Below are 19,644 nucleotides of genomic sequence, written 5' to 3' on the forward strand. Positions count from 1 at the left end.
GGTTGATATTCTGTCTCTATCATTTAAACTACAGCTATGATAAAAATTATAGACCGTTCATTTCTTTGTCAGTGGGCAAACTTACAAAATCTGCAGGGGATTAAATGATTATTTTCCTCACTGTACGTGATATAGTACCCATCTGGATTTTTGGCTTTCCAGACACTTTTGTCCCCTGTTGCATTTGCCATATCTTACATAAATTAAATATCTTACATAAATTAAATATCTTACATACATTAAAAGTTGAACTTCTGCTAGGATTTCCTGTGAGTTTATAGTGTAGAGCCCAGAACTGAGTGTTTGGCCCTGACCAGCTGTCACAGCACATGACTATTCACAGCCGTCTCCAGATGCTCAAAGGACAGGTGAGATTTAATCTTTATCCTTGTGTGTAATAAAGAGTAATTGCAACTTTCCATTTCACTGCTGGAGGATTCAGCCACCAGGAGTGAATGTACAAGGAAAGCATACTGCTTTGTACCAACTTTATCTATCCCTCCTCCACATTCTGTAGCCCACTTCTCCAAGTTAGTACTACATTTTCTACCCCACTCAAGTTGTCCACACCATGTTACTATTTTCTATGGCAGCTCCTACTCCCCACTATAGTGTCAATACTACACCCCCCTCCTAATACACACTATACCTTCTGTAATTCTCTTCTGCACATACTAGCCAAAGCGAAACCTTTCTGTCATATCCTGTGCACTCCTCTTCTGCACATATTGCCCACTGTCATATGCTCTGCAATGTTCTCCTGCACATACTGCCCCGTCATAACCTCTGCACTCTGCTCTTGCACATACTGCCCACCGTCATATCCTCTGCACTCCTCTCCTGCACATACTGCCCACTGTCATATCCTTTGCAATCCTCTCCTGCACATACTGCCCACTGGCATATCCTTTGCAATCCTCTCTTGCACATACTGCCCACTGTCATATCCTCTCCTGCACATATTGCCCACTGTCATATCCTCTCCTTCACATACTGCCCACGGTCATATCCTCTCCTGCACGTACTGCCCACTGTCATATCCTCTCTATCCTTTGCAATCCTCTCCTGCACATACTGCCCACTGGCATATCCTTTGCAATCCTCTCTTGCACATACTGCCCACTGTCATATCCTCTCCTGCACATATTGCCCACTGTCATATCCTCTTCTGCACATTCCTCTCCTGCACATACTGCCCACTGTCATATCCTCTCCTGCACATACTGCCCACTGTCATATCCTCTCCTGCACATACTGCCCACTGTCATATCCTCTCCTGCACATACTGCCCACTGTCATATCCTCTCCTGCACATACTGCCCACTGTCATATCCTCTCCTGCACATACTGCCCACTGTCATATCATCTGCATTCCTCTCCTGCACATACTGCCCACTGTCATATCCTCTCCTGCACATACTGCCCACTGTCATATCCTCTCCTGCACATACTGCCCACTGTCATATCATCTGCATTCCTCTCCTACACATACTGCCCACTGTCATATCCTCTGCACTGCTCTCCTGCACATATTGCCCACAGTCATAACCTCCGCACTCCTCTCCCACACATACTGCCCGCTGTCATATCCTCTGCACTGCTCTCCTGCAGGAGAGGAGTGCAGTATGTGCAGGAGAGAAGTGGTATAGGGTGCCCCCCACTCCTACGGTGCACACACTGCCAACTGTGATACCCTATACCACTTCCCTCTTTCACATATTGTCTGCTGTGATACCCTCTAGCACTGCCCATTTCCATACCATTCAGAACATCTCTCCTGCACATACTGCCCACTGCCATAAACTCAAGCAATCCTCTCCTGCACATACGGCCTGCTAACACACTCTTCCACACTCCTCTCCTGCACATACGGCCTGCTAACACACTCTTCCGCACTCCTCTCCTGCACATACTCCCTGCTGACACACCCTTTAACACACTTCCCCTGCCAAACTGCCAGCTGACATACTGTTTAGCACTGCTCTCTTGCACATACTTTATACTAAGTTACAAACCCCCTCCACTGACAAAATCCACTGACAAACCCCCTAGTACTCCTCTACTAAAACATATTGCCCACTAACATACCTTCTGGCTCTCCTTTGCAGCACAAAAGTTACATTTCCTTCCTTACTACAGAACTGTACACCTTGTTTCTACTTCTCAGACACTTCTGTATATAATACTGTATATAAAAAAATGTATGCAATATTCCCCCAAACTTCAGAAACTAGCAAATTTTTTTCTAGTTAAAACATAAAATTGTTTCAAAACTCAGCAGGGAGCATGGGACCACTTTTAATGGCAGCAGCCGGTACGCAGTGATGAGAAAGCACCTGCAAAAATCTTAGTGCCAGAGTCTCAGGAAGATAAAAGAAAATATTATGGGAGGAATTTATCAAAACTAGAGCAGACAATCTGGAGCAGTTGCCCATAGTAACCAATCAGCTTTTCTTTTCAGTTTGTTCAGCTAAGCTTTGAAAACGAAAGATAGAAGCTGATTGGCTGGCATGCACAGCTTCTCCAGATTTTGTCTGCTCCGGTTTTGATAAATTCCCCTCCCTGTGGTTAAAAACTTCTGCATCCAATTAAAAAGTGCAGCTTGGCTTGGGTGAAACAGTTCTTTAACCATCATGAAATTAAAATGGTGAGTTAAGATTCATCTTTGTTTTTTGTATTAATGACAGATCATGAATCCAGACCTCTGCAATATATGCAACAGTTGTTGGCTAGGGCCAACATAAGCCAGCTTTAACATTCAGCAACAGCTCAGAAGAACACTACGCTACATCAATATAATAGAAATTGGAGGATTTTTATTTTTTTTAAATGCTGTCAGTTACGCAGTGCAAGCACAGCTGTCCACTCTTAGGAGAGGTGAAGACCTGTACTGCATTGGAGGACATATTTTATTGTATAACAATTAACGTCTATTTTTCCATATTTAGCCAGTCTTCTATGTTTTTAACAAGGTTTACATGCTGCAATAAAACATTTTAAAACAAATACAAATAACAACCTCTTTTAAGTAGTGAGATCTGTGCTGTTCATTTCATATTGCCAGCATGACTGAAAAAACTTCAGAGAGCTTTGTAAGAGTTGCCAGCTGGACATGTTCTCATAATTCATAACCTGCCAAACCAACATTCTTGTAAGCCAAGCAGTAGGGCTTAAAACACTGGCTTTTCAGAAGTACAGTTTCTCAAGTGCATTCCCTATCTGCTGTTTCAGAGGCGAGGATTTTACTATTCTATTCGTTTTTCAGGCTTACAGTTTAATAGTTCTTTAGACTGCCTGGCAAGAGGGTCAACTTACTGGGCAGGTCTCTAGCGTCATAGGAAGTGCATACTTCTTTCCAGTGTGTAGATTTCCATTAAACAGACAGCTCACAGAAAAGACACTGCATAATGCTAAGGTGGAGACTGCAAGAAAAATATGTTCTCTATACCAGCATTTCAAAACTTTATTTTAGTCAGGGCACCCTTTAAAAGTATGCAAAATCTTGAGGCACCCCAGTCTAAAACGTCATAGATTTTAAGGGAGACTCCATGGAAAAAAAACAAAAAGTGGGTTTTGCCCTTCACATCGAAATGCTCCCTGCTATTCAAGAACCCCCACCTTCACATCAGAAGCTCCTCTTTCATATCAGAGGCCCCTTTTCACATCATAGTTTCCCATTTAAATTAGGAAGCCCCTTCACATCATAGTCACACAAAATTTTGAGGCACCCCTGAGGAAGCCAGCAGGCACCCTGGTTGAGAAAGGCTGCTCTATACTATTACATTTACATACAAAGATTATTCCAAGTCCGCCTGCACAATATTCACGCCCAGGTTTTTAATGCAAAATCACAATGCAGAAAAAGTATTCGATTGCATTTTGTCCAAAATGTTTACACCCTCCTGACTCAGTTCTATGAAAACATTTAAATCCAGTTCACCAAGTGGCATTTCATGCAGTGGCTTATCTAGAGAAGGAGGCGCAGGATGTAAAGGTACGGCCAGCTGAAAAGGGCTGTAAAAGTAAAAGCAAAGCCAGGCGGACTGATTTTCCACCCAATGGTGCCAGCACGGGACTTTCCAGTTAGGTGATTGCACATGGCTGAGGGCATCATGCACGTACCGGTGGCATGGACACACAGGGGAGAAAGAAGTCAGCTGCTATATGGAGATGCTGAGAGCTAAGGTGTGGAGGGAATGTAGTTCTCTCACCACTCACCTACTGTCGTGATTGGTAGTCTTCTACTTGCATATTGTCACCACTACCTTCTTGATTTCCCATTTGTTGCCAGCATATTCAATGATTGATTTCTACATACAGCAACAACTGTCTTCTTGTTTCCAGCAAATTCTAACAATTGCCTGATTTTTAGCTCCCTTTTGTTGCCTGTAACTTATAAAGGGTGCCTTTGATTGCCACTGTATTGTAAAAGTTGCCCATGTATTGTAATGCCACCACTGCTTCATATATGATCATATCATAAAATCCACCAAGGCCTGTCACTATCAACCCAAGCTGTTTTATTCACACATTTCACCAAGGCGCACTTAATGTGATGCTGTTAAACCATTAAAAAAACTATTTTGTTTTAAGGCTACAATTATATACACCACTTTCAAATAAACATTTGTTCTGTCACAGTTTTTTTCCCCGGCCATTGTTACTATTTGATCCATTTCATAATCATCACTGAAAATAAATTTGACATGTTAGGCTCAATTCATAAAGCTTTTACAGGAGCATAAGGCTCTCTTATTTAGATATGTGATGTCATTTTCACATTTCACTGGATTTAGAGAAAATAACTGTCACGATTTTAAAAATAAATATCCTTATAATTCTGTGTTAGTGAATGGAGCCTGTAGAGGAGGAAAGTGTCAAAAAAATCAGCCTAGTTGTATGCTGTCATAAACTACACTGCTCTCCTGCACATATTGTCTGATGTCATATCCTCTGCACTACTCTCATGTACATGCTGCCCACCCACTTGTCCTTCACACTGTCAAGATTGTGCATGTCATTTACTGCACAAAAATTGTTAGTCCAGTATCTAATACACCAGAAAACACAAGCAGAAAGTAAAGTTTCCACTTGCACCATATCATTTCTTTTTTCTTAGATAATAAGACATGCCATTGTTGAAAATAAAATAAAGTAGTTATGATTATAAATGACTATGTATAGTATATTGTTTAGTTAAATACATGCAAAATTCCTGCTTCCACACAGCAGACAGCAGAATGTGCAGACCTGGTTAATTCTTCTTGCAGCTGGGTGTGATCAGGGGGGAAGAACTTAACAACAAACTTCAAAACTACAGACTTGGGTCCTGCAAGAAAAAAAAAAAAGAAAGGACGATATTGTAGAATGATACAAATGATGTTGGTAAACTATAGTAATGATAGGATTCGACACAAAAAGATATACCCACTTCTGATTTGCTTTATGATGGGCTTGATGAGGTCCAGCCATACCTAAAAGAACACACAGTTATAAACATATATATCGTTGGTTGTAACATTTAGTTGGCAAGAAAGTGAAAACTGTTAACATAAATGGAAAAGAAATGCAAGCAGAAGTGATGAAGGGTATTCCTCACAGCCACTAGCTGGAACAGCAAAGGCAGCCAAAGTCCCCATACCAGGAAGGACAGAGCTGCAAAGAATTGTGATTGTATTGGTCACTGAGGTATACTTGTGGTGCTTTCTAGGGTCTCCCAGGTATTATGTTTTTATACCAAAATCAAAGTTATGGTAAAGTAGGTGTTTAACTATATTATGGTGTAACCTTATTACTATTATTTGCAGAAATGAAAAGGCTGTCATTCAATGGTGTTAAAATAACGTCCCTGCAAACATGGCTCTTCCAGTAAGTCTATAGCTGAAGTCAGAAAGGTTGAGACGTTCATGTTTATCTCCTTAAAGCTACATACCATAATTTTCCTGTGATCTTGAAATTCCAGTCCAAAGTAATCGCCTTCAACTAGGTTAAGGTGGCTGCAGACAGCATCCAGGAGTGCTTTACCAGGGGCTCTTATCTGAAAGAAAAAGGACATTTCAAACTGTAAGACACTGCAGGTGAAACCAATGATCGCAAAGTCAGAGAAAATATTAAACCCACATATTCATCAGCAATTCACAAAAGTGTTTGTTTTGTGCCTATTGGACAGGAAGTAAAGAAAAACCTCCCCAAGAGGACACAGACCAAAATAAATACATAAATGTGGCTTTAGTTCTACTTTGAGGGACCAAATGGAAGCACATATTTATTTAAGATAAGTTCCCTTGCATATACTTTGCAGATGTATATGTACATCTGCAGCAAGACACAAAAGTGGCATCAGTAAATAGTGCATCCAGATAACTAGCAGTCTGAACTGCACCTTGACCTGTTTCCTCCTTCCAATTACCAGTAGGCATGACGTGTTATGTGTCACAAACAAAACTCTATTACCTTTAAAGATAATGTTAAAAGAGAAAATAAACTAGTGCTGATTTTAAAGCTCTATAAAATTAGAAACCAGTTTTATTTGACAAGTGCATTTTAAAAGTGTGACAATGTAGGAAACGTTGGGCGGCAAGTTTACAGGCAACACTCAGAGGCTATAAATCAAACAACCTGCACAATTAATGTCACTCAATATCCATCTTTATTTCTCTAGAAGAGTACATCTTGGGATGCTGGTTGTATCAAGTTGCCAATTTTAGGCCTAGAGCACAACCTCCCACCCCAGAATGTTAATCTTCTGTATACTAATACTATAAGGTAGGTGATAGTACAGCCTGTTCTTGTACAATGCCATGTCTTCATCATATACAGCACGGTAACACATGTGTGGAAAGGGTAAACACCACTAGAAAGAATCCTCCCTTGTATTGTTTTTATTAACAACCACATGGCAGTGTTGTTGATGTTGGTATGAGGCTTTCTGTCCATCTGTTTCCCCTGCAAGCAGCAGCTTTTTCTCTGCATCACTTTAAGTAAATCACATCTGCTGTGACATTTTACTGGACAGAGACTGGAACGCTGCCACGCTTGTTGTCTACTGTGAATTCCCACATCAATTTTAGGCTCTCCTTCAAGTACAGCACTGATTTCCGGATGAGATAAGTTCGAGGGAACAACACTTGTTGTGTCATCTAATGTGTCATTCAACCTTGTGACTAGGTTATGTTTTCACTTCACAGCTGCCGGAGGAGAGACACAAGTGAGCTCTGCTTGTAAAAGCAGTGCAGTCCTTTCATTTCCAAAAAAACAAAATCAGAAAGGAGAAATAAGAGAATAAACACAAAATCTGCAAGTTACAAATCACACCGGGGTATGACACATGGAGCAGTTCCACTTTTCTTTGTCGCTTTTGATACCACCCACAATGTTCTATTGCAACACGTAGTTCTTCATAAAAAGTACTTTATTAAGTAACACTTAGAAGCAACACAGATTGTGTTATTAGAGGATGGCAAAAGCCAGTCTGTCACCATGAACCAGCAAATTCTGTTATATCACAAAAAATAAAAGTTTTCTTTGTAAAACTGAATACATAGTTAAAAAAGAAAAAGCTGTTCCTTCACCCTATCACAATGAATTCATAAAAGGCATGTGGCCTGATATAAAAACAAAAACGAACGTGAGGGCGCAAGGCTAGGGGGACTAAGAAACTGATGGTAGCACAGTGGAGAAAGTAAGAGGAAATGGTTCACTTACTTTAAATGGGTCTCGGGACTAGATGGATGTGTCAGTGTGTCCGTGTCACCGCTGGAGCAATGTGAAGTGCCGGTGGTGTGAGGACTGACGTCAGGCTGGGCTGCAGCTGCGGGTGGAGGAGATCAGGCTGTGAGATGTGCGTGTCTGGGCCAATGTCCGGGCCGTGGTGAAGATGCAGGATGGAGAATCGGCCGGGGTGGTGGTAAAGTGAGGAAGGATCAGGTTGGTGAAGCAGTGGGTGGAGGCTCGGGAGCAACGCGTCTCGAGGATGTTACCTCTTTATCAAGCTCATTAGGAATGGGCCTAATGAGCTTGATAAAGAGAGCTTGATAAAGAGGTAACATCCTCGAAACGCGTTGCTCCCGAGCCTCCACCCACTGCTTCACCAACCTGATCCTTCCTCACTTTACCACCACCCCGGCCGATTCTCCATCCTGCATCTTCACCACGGCCCGGACATTGGCCCAGACACGCACATCTCACAGCCTGATCTCCTCCACCCGCAGCTGCAGCCCAGCCTGACGTCAGTCCTCACACCACCGGCACTTCACATTGCTCCAGCGGTGACACGGACACACTGACACATCCATCTGGTCCCGAGACCCATTTAAAGTAAGTGAACCATTTCCTCTTACTTTCTCCACTGTGCTACCATCAGTTTCTTAGTCCCCCTAGCCTTGCGCCCTCACGTTCGTTTTTGTTTCACTAGTGCAGGCACTCCTCCTGTCTCTTAGGGCTGCAGGCGAGGCAGAGCTACAGCACCCTATTCCCTTGGCCCAATCCGAGAGCGCTGTTTGTAATATTTGTATGTGGCCTGATATGGTGGGGAGTGGGGGGTGGGGGTGTGCACGCTTTTTTTTCATTCTATTTTTTTTTACATCCCAGTGCTTTGGTCCTCTTTGGTGGCTCACTCTCCCCACTCCAGTTGTTTGTTCGGCTTTGCAGAGCCGGAGCCTATTCATTCGTCTGGGCTCCCTTCGGTTGTTTACTTTGGTTGCCTTCGGCTGCTATACGTGCTGTTTTCATTAGCAAAACAAGCCGAAGAATTTGCTGAAAAAGTTTGGCTAAATCCTTTGGCTCTTTAGTGAATAACCCCCATAATATCACTTTAACCATTGCAGTGGGGCTACCCCCCGCACTGCAAGGGTTGACTGCTTGTTTTTGTCTAGGTCTAAGGCTGGGTTCACACCTAAGCGACAGCGTTTTTGCATGTTTTACACGCATTTTTTGATGCACGTTTTTGTGTTTTTATGCTCATAAATCAAGTAGCGCATTTTTGCTCATTGATGGTAACGAGCACAATTCGCAAAAAAACACAGCAAACGCGCGTTTTCAAGAGTTTCCTATTGAGTCTATGTGGCCAAAATGAGCTGTAATATGCCAAAAAAAAAGTTCATGTACTTTTTCCAGCGACAGGCGACTTGCTTATTTTGACAAAACGCTCAGATGTGAACAGAGCCATAGAAATACATTGGATTTTTTGGGGGTCATAATTTTGAGGGTTTTTGATGGCAGAAAAATCGCTACAAAACACTCAGTGTGAACCAGGCCTAAGGTCTCGCTAGGTGGTTCAGGTCAATATAACTTTTTTTGTTAGCACGTAGACAAAAATGACCACTTAACCCTTGCAGTGAGTGCAGCTGTGCTTAAGTATATATTTCTGCACATGACGCACTGCCATTTATAGGGGTCTCATTCTCTCATACTCTTTTAAGGAAGGATGCAGCAGTAGAAGAATTAAAACTCTGACTGTGGCTGTGTAGATAGCTTGAAACTATAACTAAGCCTTGCCTATGTGAAACATTAAGATTGCAGGGTCCACCAAAAATTTAAATGTCACTTTTACATGGATTGACCCTTTAAAAAAGAGCCACTCTAGGGTGACCTAGCTTTATTTTGAACGCAAATTACAGTCAATTATAGGCAGATGCGCCCAGACTATAATCTAGCGTGCAGAAAAATGACATGTAATCCTTCACTGTTCATTTGTGGGGACACAACCCAGCCATTTCCTTCTAAAATAAGTATGAACTGGGAAAGAGTACTTTTCTATATTGCAGTGTAGAAATTATAGGCTACATCGTCATGAGCTTGGTGGAGGTCTAAATAACATATCAAGAAATAAGATGCTGGGAACAAAGGGTGGACATGATCCTTACTGCTTTGCATTTTCTTTTTATAAGAAGATGTGCCTGTACAGTTCCTGAAACATCATTCCACTTATTTTATAGCTTATTAATGGACGTGTCTAAATTGCAGACTACAAGGCATTCAAAACTTCACACTACACTTCTTGTTTCAGAGGCACAGCGGATTACACAAGAAATGTATATTAACCAGGCTGCATATTGCGTTTCACAGTTAAACGGATTGAAAAGCAAGGTATAATAGCACCATTCACCCAGTTTATATTACAGCCGTCAGGCAATTTGTAAGTAAGGGAGCAGAAACTCCTCCCTGGGGTTTAAAGTGTGAGCACAGCCACTGTATTTGAATGCTTTCAATACAGATGTATGCTGGCCCCACTGTATTATTTTAATACTTCCAACTTCATCTGCAAAATAGGTGGGAAAACTAGGAGTAAACTGGTCTGACTGGTTTCGTAATTTTGATGGTTCACTACACTTAACACAAACCTACGCCTTCTGCGGGAGACACACCAACCTTCCCACTTCAAAGTCGCCAGCAACAAGACGAGCGACTATTGACTGCAAACTGTAGACTACATGGTACATGGCAATGACATGTTTGACTTCATTTATTTACACACATGGATGAAACTGAAATTGTGCCTTTACTGTTTCTAATTTAACTGCACATTCCATGAATCTTAATGCTCTAGCTCAGATTTCTACAAGACTATGTAGTATATGAAGATGATAAAGTACATCCCCCACTGTCTGATGAACAAGGGAATATCTAAAAATGTAACAAGTATGCCTAAGGAATATGCATGGTACAGCTGGTTCATGCTCAAGAAGATCAGACAAGAAAACAGATGGACAGACAGAACAGCATGTCTAGATTTTTTTGCATTTACCGTGGCAATGAACCACTGCAGTGATCAGCATACATCATTAAAGAGACCATAAGGAATTTCACTACTGAAGAGAAAAAAAATGCATTTGAGTAGTCAAGTGAAATGAAAGCAAAAAATGGGATGAAACCGATGACAGTTTATGAGATTTGAGTTTGAGACTACTGCAATAAAGTAAGCACACCTAATGCAGGGGTTAATCTCTCGAGTGTTTCTAGAGTGTGCTAGATACATCCTGTAGGCCTGTCATTAATTGGTGGTTGGGTCTAGGAAGAGATGGCAGCAGACTTTTCTTGCCCAATCAGGAGTTTGTGGATGGAAAAAAAGGTAATATTACTTTTTTTACTCACAGGGAGGAGGCAAGGAGTGCTTAAGACACCACCTGACTCAGGTAGAACCTGTGAAGCAACATAGCAGTGCTGCATTCTCCTTTGGGCTTTTGCAAGATTTGATGTTCCCCTAAGAAGGCAAATGCTTCTATAAATACTAGTACAGACGTTTCTTCAGTCTGCTCCTCTTCATTGCTGAATTAAAGGCTAGTTGGTGAAGCTAACTAAAGCTTAAATTCCCAGCAGTTTATGTCTGCTGGCCTCCGGTCATATGTCAAAACACAAGAACCTTAGAGTGATGGCTTTTCTTTGGCTTGAGAGCTGGCAAACAAAACAAGTATATATATTTAAAGAAGAAAGTCTTTCCCCAGTGAAGCTCCCATTAAGCTTTGAAGATGGGAAAGGATGCCCCCTCAAGAGATTAGATAGGAATAAAATGAAACCCTGCCACTTGAGTGTAGATGCAAGAAGAGAAGAGGCCCTGGGTACTTGCACAGGGGAAAGGAAAAAGTGTCCTGTCACCCAGCAGAGGCAAAGATACAAAGTCCTGCTGCCTAATCACAGAGTGTGGATGCAAGAAGAGAAGAGGCCCTGGGTACTTGCACAGGGGAAAGGAAAAAGTGTCCTGTCACCCAGCAGAGGCACAGAGGCAAAGTCCTGCTGCCAAATCACAGAGTGTGGATGCAAGAAGAGAAGAGGCCCTGGGTACTTGCACAGGGAAAGGAAAAGTGTCCTGTCACCCAGCAGAGGCACAGAGGCAAAGATGCAAAGTCCTGCTGCCAAATCACAGAGTGTGGATGCAAGAAGAGAAGAGGCCCTGTGTACTTGCACAGGGGAAAGGAAAAGTGTCCTGTCACCCAGCAGAGGCAAAGATGCAAAGTCCTGCTGCCTAATCACAGATGCCAGGGTAAAGCAGTGGGTAGAGATGTACATTGAGATGTAGATAAGAGAATATGACTTCAGTAGGTAGGCTGCTTGCTGGACAAAAACAGCTAATAGACAAGTTGTTCATAAAGTGTATGGTTTAGTTATACGCCAACTAAAGCTTTTTTTTCTTTTCTTTTGGGCATCATGGAGAAGGGTTAGAACCTCTATCAACCTGTTTGTTGATGTTTATTACCTCGTGACTCTTTTCACCACTAAGTGTAAAGAAATACAAAATAGTACAGTTGTCACTGGGTCAGGAATAACAGGAGATAAACTGGTGTGATTTCCCGTATGTGTTTCCAAGTATGGCAAAAACTCCCCATTGAGGACATAAATAAGAGCAAACAATTGACAGTTTTTCACCCTGTCTTACTACAAGCAGGCAAGGAAAAGGTTTTCACTGGGGTTCCCCTTTAACAGCGTGCAGCAAATTAGAAGCCAAGTCAGGCAAAGAAAAACTTAAAGCATATTATTATAACACATTTTTGCTCCTCCAATTATTTCCTTTTCCATAACCCTGTTAGCACCCCCCTCTTCAAAGAACACAAGCACATGCTGGTGATGAAATAATAATGTGATGGTCACCTCTGCTCTTGACTTCCTCTTGATTTAGCAGCCAGTGCAGTTTTACAGATTGCGCATATAACACATATTCAACATGACTTCTCAGACAAAGCCAAGGACAAAAAGCCAAATGTACTTTTTACATCTTTTGTCTCGGACTTTACAGTCAGTCGAGTGTTGCCATAAAGCAAGCAGCACGCCCATTAAAAACGTAAGCGCAATTCTTTATCCTGAACATTTTAGTCTCCATTTCAGCCTGCAGGAGTACTGAAAAATCCTTAATGGTCCTAAAAGCATTTGAAATATGTTTTCCCTCCATGAGGTCACTTGTTCTGAGGAAATCGTATAGCTGCATCATAAAACCAGCTTTGTTTCCTCTGCAATGTGCCTGAGGCTGTTCCCGCCTTACAAAGGCACAGTCATTTGTTCTGGAGCAGGCATACTAAATGCTTTGCAAACTTAGAGAAATGTAGTGCAGAATGCATAATTTTATCCCCCGCATGGCCATCCTGTATATTTCCTATTCTTTAAACAAGATATTAACTTCACGATTACCCTTTAGAAACCAAATAGGGCACTGCTAACAGAAAATAATAGAATTACATTTTCCCTTGCTAAAGCTTAAATTTCAGAATGCTGCCAATTGTAAAGCCAGCTGGCCAATATTGTATCCTTTGACAAACACTTGTACCCAGTGCCCTTACTGTAACAAAATCTCATCTAGCTAGAGATTTTATATCACTGCTGAAACTTAGCCAATAGTGTAAATCAAAAACAAAGTTTATAATTTTAGAGAACCTGCAAAGGTATGAAATGGGGGTGCACTTAAATGTACATTCGGGTGGAAACTGAAAGCTAAAATCCTGAGATGCATACAAGGAGCATAATCTACCTGCTGAGTAGTTCAGTTTTTCATCAAGACATAGCTCTACTGCCCCTTATGTAAGTAAGTTGATGATCCAGAAACGCACCTGCTGGTGAACCTGAACACACTCCTTGATGGTGATCACATGCAGAAAGTCTCCTGCATGAAAAAAAATCCTGCCTTGAAAGTTTGACTAGTAATACAGGAAGCAAGAAAGAGAAAGTTTGAATGTGCCCTCCTAGTAGTGATCCTATATAGTCGTATTTTGTGCTTATTCTCTGAGGGATTACAAAGAACGCAAAAGTTTTTTAGTTTTTATGGTGCCAGATGCCCCCTGCCTAAAAGCTGTTGGAAGAGGGGGAACAAAACAGGCAAAACAGATTTGTACTGTAAAAAATTAGGATAAGCCGCAGCTTTGTTCCTGCCCCACACTCCCCTCCACCACGGCAATAACCATTTGGCAAACTTAGTGGAGCAGATCTTATGAATTTACGAAATGCTTTACTTTGTAATATCTACAGGCAGCTTAAAAAATAGTATTAAACTCTCCAACGTTTTTTTCAGTAATTAATCCAGATCAGACAAATATACATTGCTTAGCAAACCATTGCTTTACACTTTTTGTCCAAACACTTACAATCATGTTTCTGAACAGCTGCTTCCAAGTCTCTCAGCTCGGCTTCCTTAAACTTCCTGTCAAGTACAAGCTCACAAAGGACAGTGCAGACTCCAGCAACTGTTCATCTACTAGCTTGGAGAAGGAAGAAGGAGGAGAGGGAGCCGGGGGGAGGGAAGTAGCTTGATTTGCTGTGTTTGTGGAGACACATACAGCGGTGACTGCATAGCACTCTGCTTGAGAAAGGAGTCACTCTAGAACAGGAAGTCAGGAACAGTGCTCAGGAGACCAGCTGATTCTGCAGGAAACTAAAACTTGTAAACATCAAGAAGCAGCATCCATTTAATAAGCATTTGAAATAGCTTAAAATCCTTTCGACTTTAATATCACTTTAAGTGTACACAGACAAGAAACGGCAGGTGCCCTACAAAGCCATTATCAGGTGAACCAAATAAATAGACAAGGTGAAAAATAGATTGTTCTCCTCTGACAAGCTGCTATCAGTAGGCTCTACCCATTTTTTCCGTGCTACATCTTCCTATTTGCAACAATTTTAGTTTACAAGATTATAGTGCGCTTAGCAGTGCTCTTTGGCCTCAGAGGATTGTTGCAGGATACAAGTATATGTGTCTGACCTCTTAAAAATGATGTAAACCCCAACAATGAGCTTCTCTTATTTGTTCCCTTTTGGTCTTTGTTATGTCTTTAATAAGTACAAAAAAACTCCCCAAAAAGCAGTTTCTCTTATTACATATATCTTTTCAATATGCTCCTCAGCTCCATCTAATGGCCATAATGCGGTATTACATTAAATTCTACCTGACAAGAAAATATGTTAAAGTGACATTAAACCCTCAGATTTTTTTAACATAAAACAATACTGTAATGTGTGCCTTACTGTAATCCATGGTTGTTTCCCTTCTCTTTGCTGCTCTTCCTTTTAAATCCTCATGTCTTCTCATGCTGGGGGAGAACTTCCCTTTGCAGCTGAGTGCCTCTTCCTGTAGTGCTGGCTCAGGTTGCAAACCTACACACAGACACCATGTATCCATTCCAGAGACAAGGCAGTCTGCTGCAAAACAGAAGTTCTGCCCAAACTTCTGCCCAGCATGAGAAGATATACAGATTTAAAAGGAAGAGCAGCAAAGAGAAGGGAAACAACCATGGATTACAGTAAGGCACACATTACAGTATTGGTTTATGTAAAAAAAATATGAGGGTTTAATGTCACTTTAAGAACACTTGTTTGTGCCTCTACTCACACAGAACAATTGTTCACTGAGATTAACAGGGCAAATGGATCTGTAAATTGTATATCAATAAACCCCTTTAAGTGTGTGAGCAACCTTGGCATACTGCGTTTTTTTAGTTGCTGTCCTGTCAGTAAGAGTTTCAACCAAGAAAGTATGAAACAGCACATCAGTCACATAGAAGGAAATCAATTCACATATTACCTAATATGTATTTGACCAAGTCAGGGTTTAAAAAACACATGTTAACAATAAGCAACTTAATAGAAAAAAAAGGAAGATTGAAATGCTGTTTCCAGATTAAATTAAATATAGAATACCTGGGTATAACATATACTGTAACATAATTACATATGGATAATCATAGGAACTGGCTTACCAAAATGCATAAACCTGAAAGCTGGTCTTTAACTGAGCCTTCTGAATTGTTGTTAATATAAACCTATGTTCCTTAAGGGACTGTACGTGGGAATCAGTATGGTGAGTGCAGAAAAAAGAGAAAAGGCAATGATTTACTCTGCAGTCTATACTCAGTGATGGTGTAATGGAGTCATACCAAACACTAGCAAAATAAGGGAGCAGTAAATGGGCAGCCTCAAGGTGTCTATAGACATAGAAGGGTGCAGGCAGGATGCAACTACTTGTTATGGCCTGTCAAATCAAAGCACTCCATACAAAGAGTGAAAAATAATCATACAAGGTTTTCTGTTTTTCCTCCATAAGTGGTCAGCTAGTGGTCATCCTAGAAAAGACACTGGACGACTTATCTGATGTCTATAAGTTTAGACACAGAGCAAAGTAAAAACTTTGAAGGAGGAAGTAGAGAGATTCACTAAAGTCTCAAATCCCAGGCCAAACCAGCACTAACTGGAATATGGATTACCTGTAAAGAACAACAGAAGGAGGTACAGACCATTATAAAGACTTAAAATAGGCTTTCACCGCTGTTGCAGTTCTCCACATAGAAACATCTTGCATATAAATAGTGCATTACACAAGTAAAGATCCAATATCTAGCATGCTCATGTGGTATAACCAAGTTTATCTTGCATTATTAAAAAGAAAAGATATTCATGCCCGCAATATACCTGTTATTTTCTGAATTCTGAAATAACCAAATTGACACAACAGGGCATAATAGATAAGGAAATAGTTTAAACAAATGCAATACGGTGTATATAATGGCCATGATGTGGCAAGGTGTGTTTACATGGATGACTGTCTGTTTGTACAGCTCATGTATTTGCAGAAGAATAAACTGCAGTCAGACAGCGGCTAGATGAAAATACTGTCCTTATAAACCAGAGGAGCTGCTAGCGGCTAATGTTATGGATTGTGTACTTAGAATAGATACCTGTAAACACGTATCAGAAAATACATATCCCTCCATTTCTTATGCTATCCACCATCATACTGAAAGTGTATTACAGTCAAAATGGAGAAAACCCCACTATATGGTTTGTTATATATTCCTATTCACTCAGCCCACCTGAAAAATAATTTAAAAAAAATGTTTCTTACTTTTCAGATATCTCTATTTTGCAGGCAAAATTCAGGACCAGGAAACTCTGTCCGAATAGAAAGACTTAATCTAGTAATCTAGTCTACAAATTATAATGAAATCGGCCAGCTCAGTACAAACAGGGTTAATTATTTGAATGAAAACTCCCTCCAACCCCACAGACAAGGAGAACTAAGCAGGATTTTTCAGTCCTCAAGTTAGCACAATAAACATCTAGAAAAAGCTAAGCTGCATTTATTTGTTTCAGTTTTGACATGTGAATGGTAACATGCTGCGAAACATAAAATAGGTGTTATCCCAGTTTAACTGGAAATACCCTTTAAAAGAAAGATGCACAAAAAATCAGTAGCAAGCATATAGGTCCCCACACACCTTACGATAATCGCGGGAAATCCCGCGATCGTACGATCGTAAGGTGTGTGGAAGCCGTGCGACCTCTACTACTGTAAGTTCGCACGACTTTAAACCTACGAACATGTTTGCAAACCCGCCGAGCATCGTACGATGTTCGGCAGGTGTGTAGCATGTTCGTAAGATAGTGGGCGTGGCTTGCGATCATCGCAAGTACGATCTGCCTATGCAAGATAGGCAGATCGTACGTTTCTTTAAGTACCTTACAACCATCGCAAGACAAAAGTCTTGCGATGGTTGTAAGGTGTGTGCCCAGCCTATGACACTATACACTAGAACTAGAAGGGAAGCCTGCTGATGGTCTGCTAGTCCAAGCATGCACTGGGAACTGAAGGGCCACTGGTGGTACCATTTACACCACTTAACCTAATTTCTGTTCTATTTTTACCTAGAGAAAAACATAGTACTTTTATAAAAACCAGGGACCAAGCATAAAACCTTAAGGAAGGAACGATGGGAAAGTCCTTTACAACCAATCACTGCAATCATATGTTTAGAGGCTCTACAAGGATGCTCCAAATCAGTGGGGTTTGTTTCGGAAGAGGTTTTTCATGCACGCTTACTATGGCTGACTATATGATGTGCCCACTTAGTGAGGCCCCAACGAGCAAGGAAAATCTGCCTAAAAGTTCAGTGAAGCGCAATTTTTATGGTATCCAAGAGAGGAAGAGAAACAGCCTGGAGCTAATCAGCTACTAAAATAACACTGAACTGGTAATCTGATCTGAGCAATACATGATCATGCCAAAATAAAAGTAAATACATGAATAAAAGAATAAAAGTCTATGTAGCAGCTGTTCAAACTTTAACAGATGTCATCCAAACAATATATTTCAATATCAAATTGTATGTTTGTTGCACAAAATGTAGTTAAACTTAAACTCCAGGCAAAACAAATACTGTCTAAATAGAGGCGTGTGTATTGTTAGTTTATTCTGGTTAGGCTTTGTGTATTTCTTCCAGATCTGTGCTGCAATCCAGTGTAAATCTTTGCCTCTGTGCAGGAGATCCTGTAATAAAGACCAATCACTGCTGCTCTCTCTCCTTGTACAGGGTGACTGGTCTGGTCTCCACCTCCGCCTATAGTGGTCTACAAGCAGCCTGCAGTGGGCGGGGCCTACTGGGTCCCTCCCATAGCTCTGTTTAGGCAGCATAGTGATGTCACAGCTACTTTTACAAAGTGGATTTATATCCTTTGTGGCTATTGAGAAATATGTCTCAACTTTTCAGCCTGGAGTCTTCAAGTTTTTTTTATTATTAAATTACAAATGATGCCTGTATACACTACACTAATGCTGTATATTGCAGTAATTGGATTGCTTATGAGGGTAGAGAAAAGAATGAATACAGAAAACCTGACGCAGAGTCTTGAGTCTAGAGGGAAGATTTGTCTTCCAGCTATACAATCAACCCAAACAAGACAAAAAAACAAAATGGCTTAACCAGCTGTGTTAAGGTCTCTTAATAGCCAGGTAGAGTGCAAATCTAAATTTAATAGAGAATTTGTGGCTCAACTGTAAAAAGGATGTTCACTGATCACTATGCAACTTACCAAAGCTGAAGCAACTTTTTAAAGAGGAATGTAAAAATATTGCAATGTCCACATTTGCAAAGCTAACAGAAACCTATTCACACACACTCAAGGCTGTAATAGTTGCCAAAGGTGTATATTTTACATACTGACTGGTAGGAGGTGAACACTTACGCAATATTACTTGTGTGTGTTTTCATTGTAATAATTTACATTCTCATCCAGTGAAATGTCAGCAACGAAGCCACTGAGCCGCATGTCAAAATCTTGTGACCTGGGCCCTTGCATGTACAGTAACCCTCCATTTGATCTTTGATGCTCCATGCTCAGGCCGAGAATGAACTCTCCATAGGATAGAATGGAGAGTTATTGCACATGCACAGGTCCAGTTTAGAAGATTCTGACAAGTGGCTTGGTGGTTTTGTGAGCAATACCTTGCACAATTAGGGGACAGATGAGTACAAGACGTCCTGGGGGCAGTGGACAGTACAATATAAAATTACAGTAAATCCCTTTGAAGATCTGTTTTTCCTTTGATATTTAAGACTATTTCTGGTGATCAGTGTGAATACAATTCAATCCTTTGTGATCTGATGTTGTATGACAATAAACCATGAAAACCTTCACTTCCACATTACTATTTATAGACATGTAACCTGTAACAAGACAGAAAAAAAAAATGTCTGGCAACTAAAAATGGTGTAAGGAGCAGGGACCAAGTAGTATCGAAATATTCAAAGGATATGGAGGTAGCGGGTACTAAAGAACTAAAGCTGGCCATACACTTGAGAAAATTGATTTTGTTAAATGCTGCCGACCAAGAGCTCAAATTTGAGCAGTGCATGGCCAGCTTAAATGAACCAATGAACGGTAATAAGATGGTTAATT

The 19,644-nt window shown here is 40.9% G+C and overlaps 1 protein-coding gene across 1 annotated transcript in view; it reads right to left on the reverse strand.

Annotated features, from left to right (window-relative positions):
- The window catches only part of FARP1 (FERM, ARH/RhoGEF and pleckstrin domain protein 1), a 166,628-nt gene that overhangs the window by 62,681 nt on the left and 84,303 nt on the right, over positions 1–19,644 (reverse strand). The window contains exons 4-6 of the mRNA XM_018564646.1: positions 5,933–6,037; positions 5,432–5,474; positions 5,251–5,329 (exon numbers count right to left, since the gene is read on the reverse strand). Coding sequence (XP_018420148.1) covers positions 5,251–5,329; positions 5,432–5,474; positions 5,933–6,037 — 227 coding nt within the window. The remainder of the gene's footprint in view (positions 1–5,250; positions 5,330–5,431; positions 5,475–5,932; positions 6,038–19,644) is intronic.

Source organism: Nanorana parkeri, unplaced genomic scaffold, assembly GCF_000935625.1.
Source record: "Nanorana parkeri isolate BGI_ZX_2015 unplaced genomic scaffold, ASM93562v1 scaffold768, whole genome shotgun sequence".
NCBI lineage: Eukaryota > Metazoa > Chordata > Amphibia > Anura > Dicroglossidae > Nanorana > Nanorana parkeri.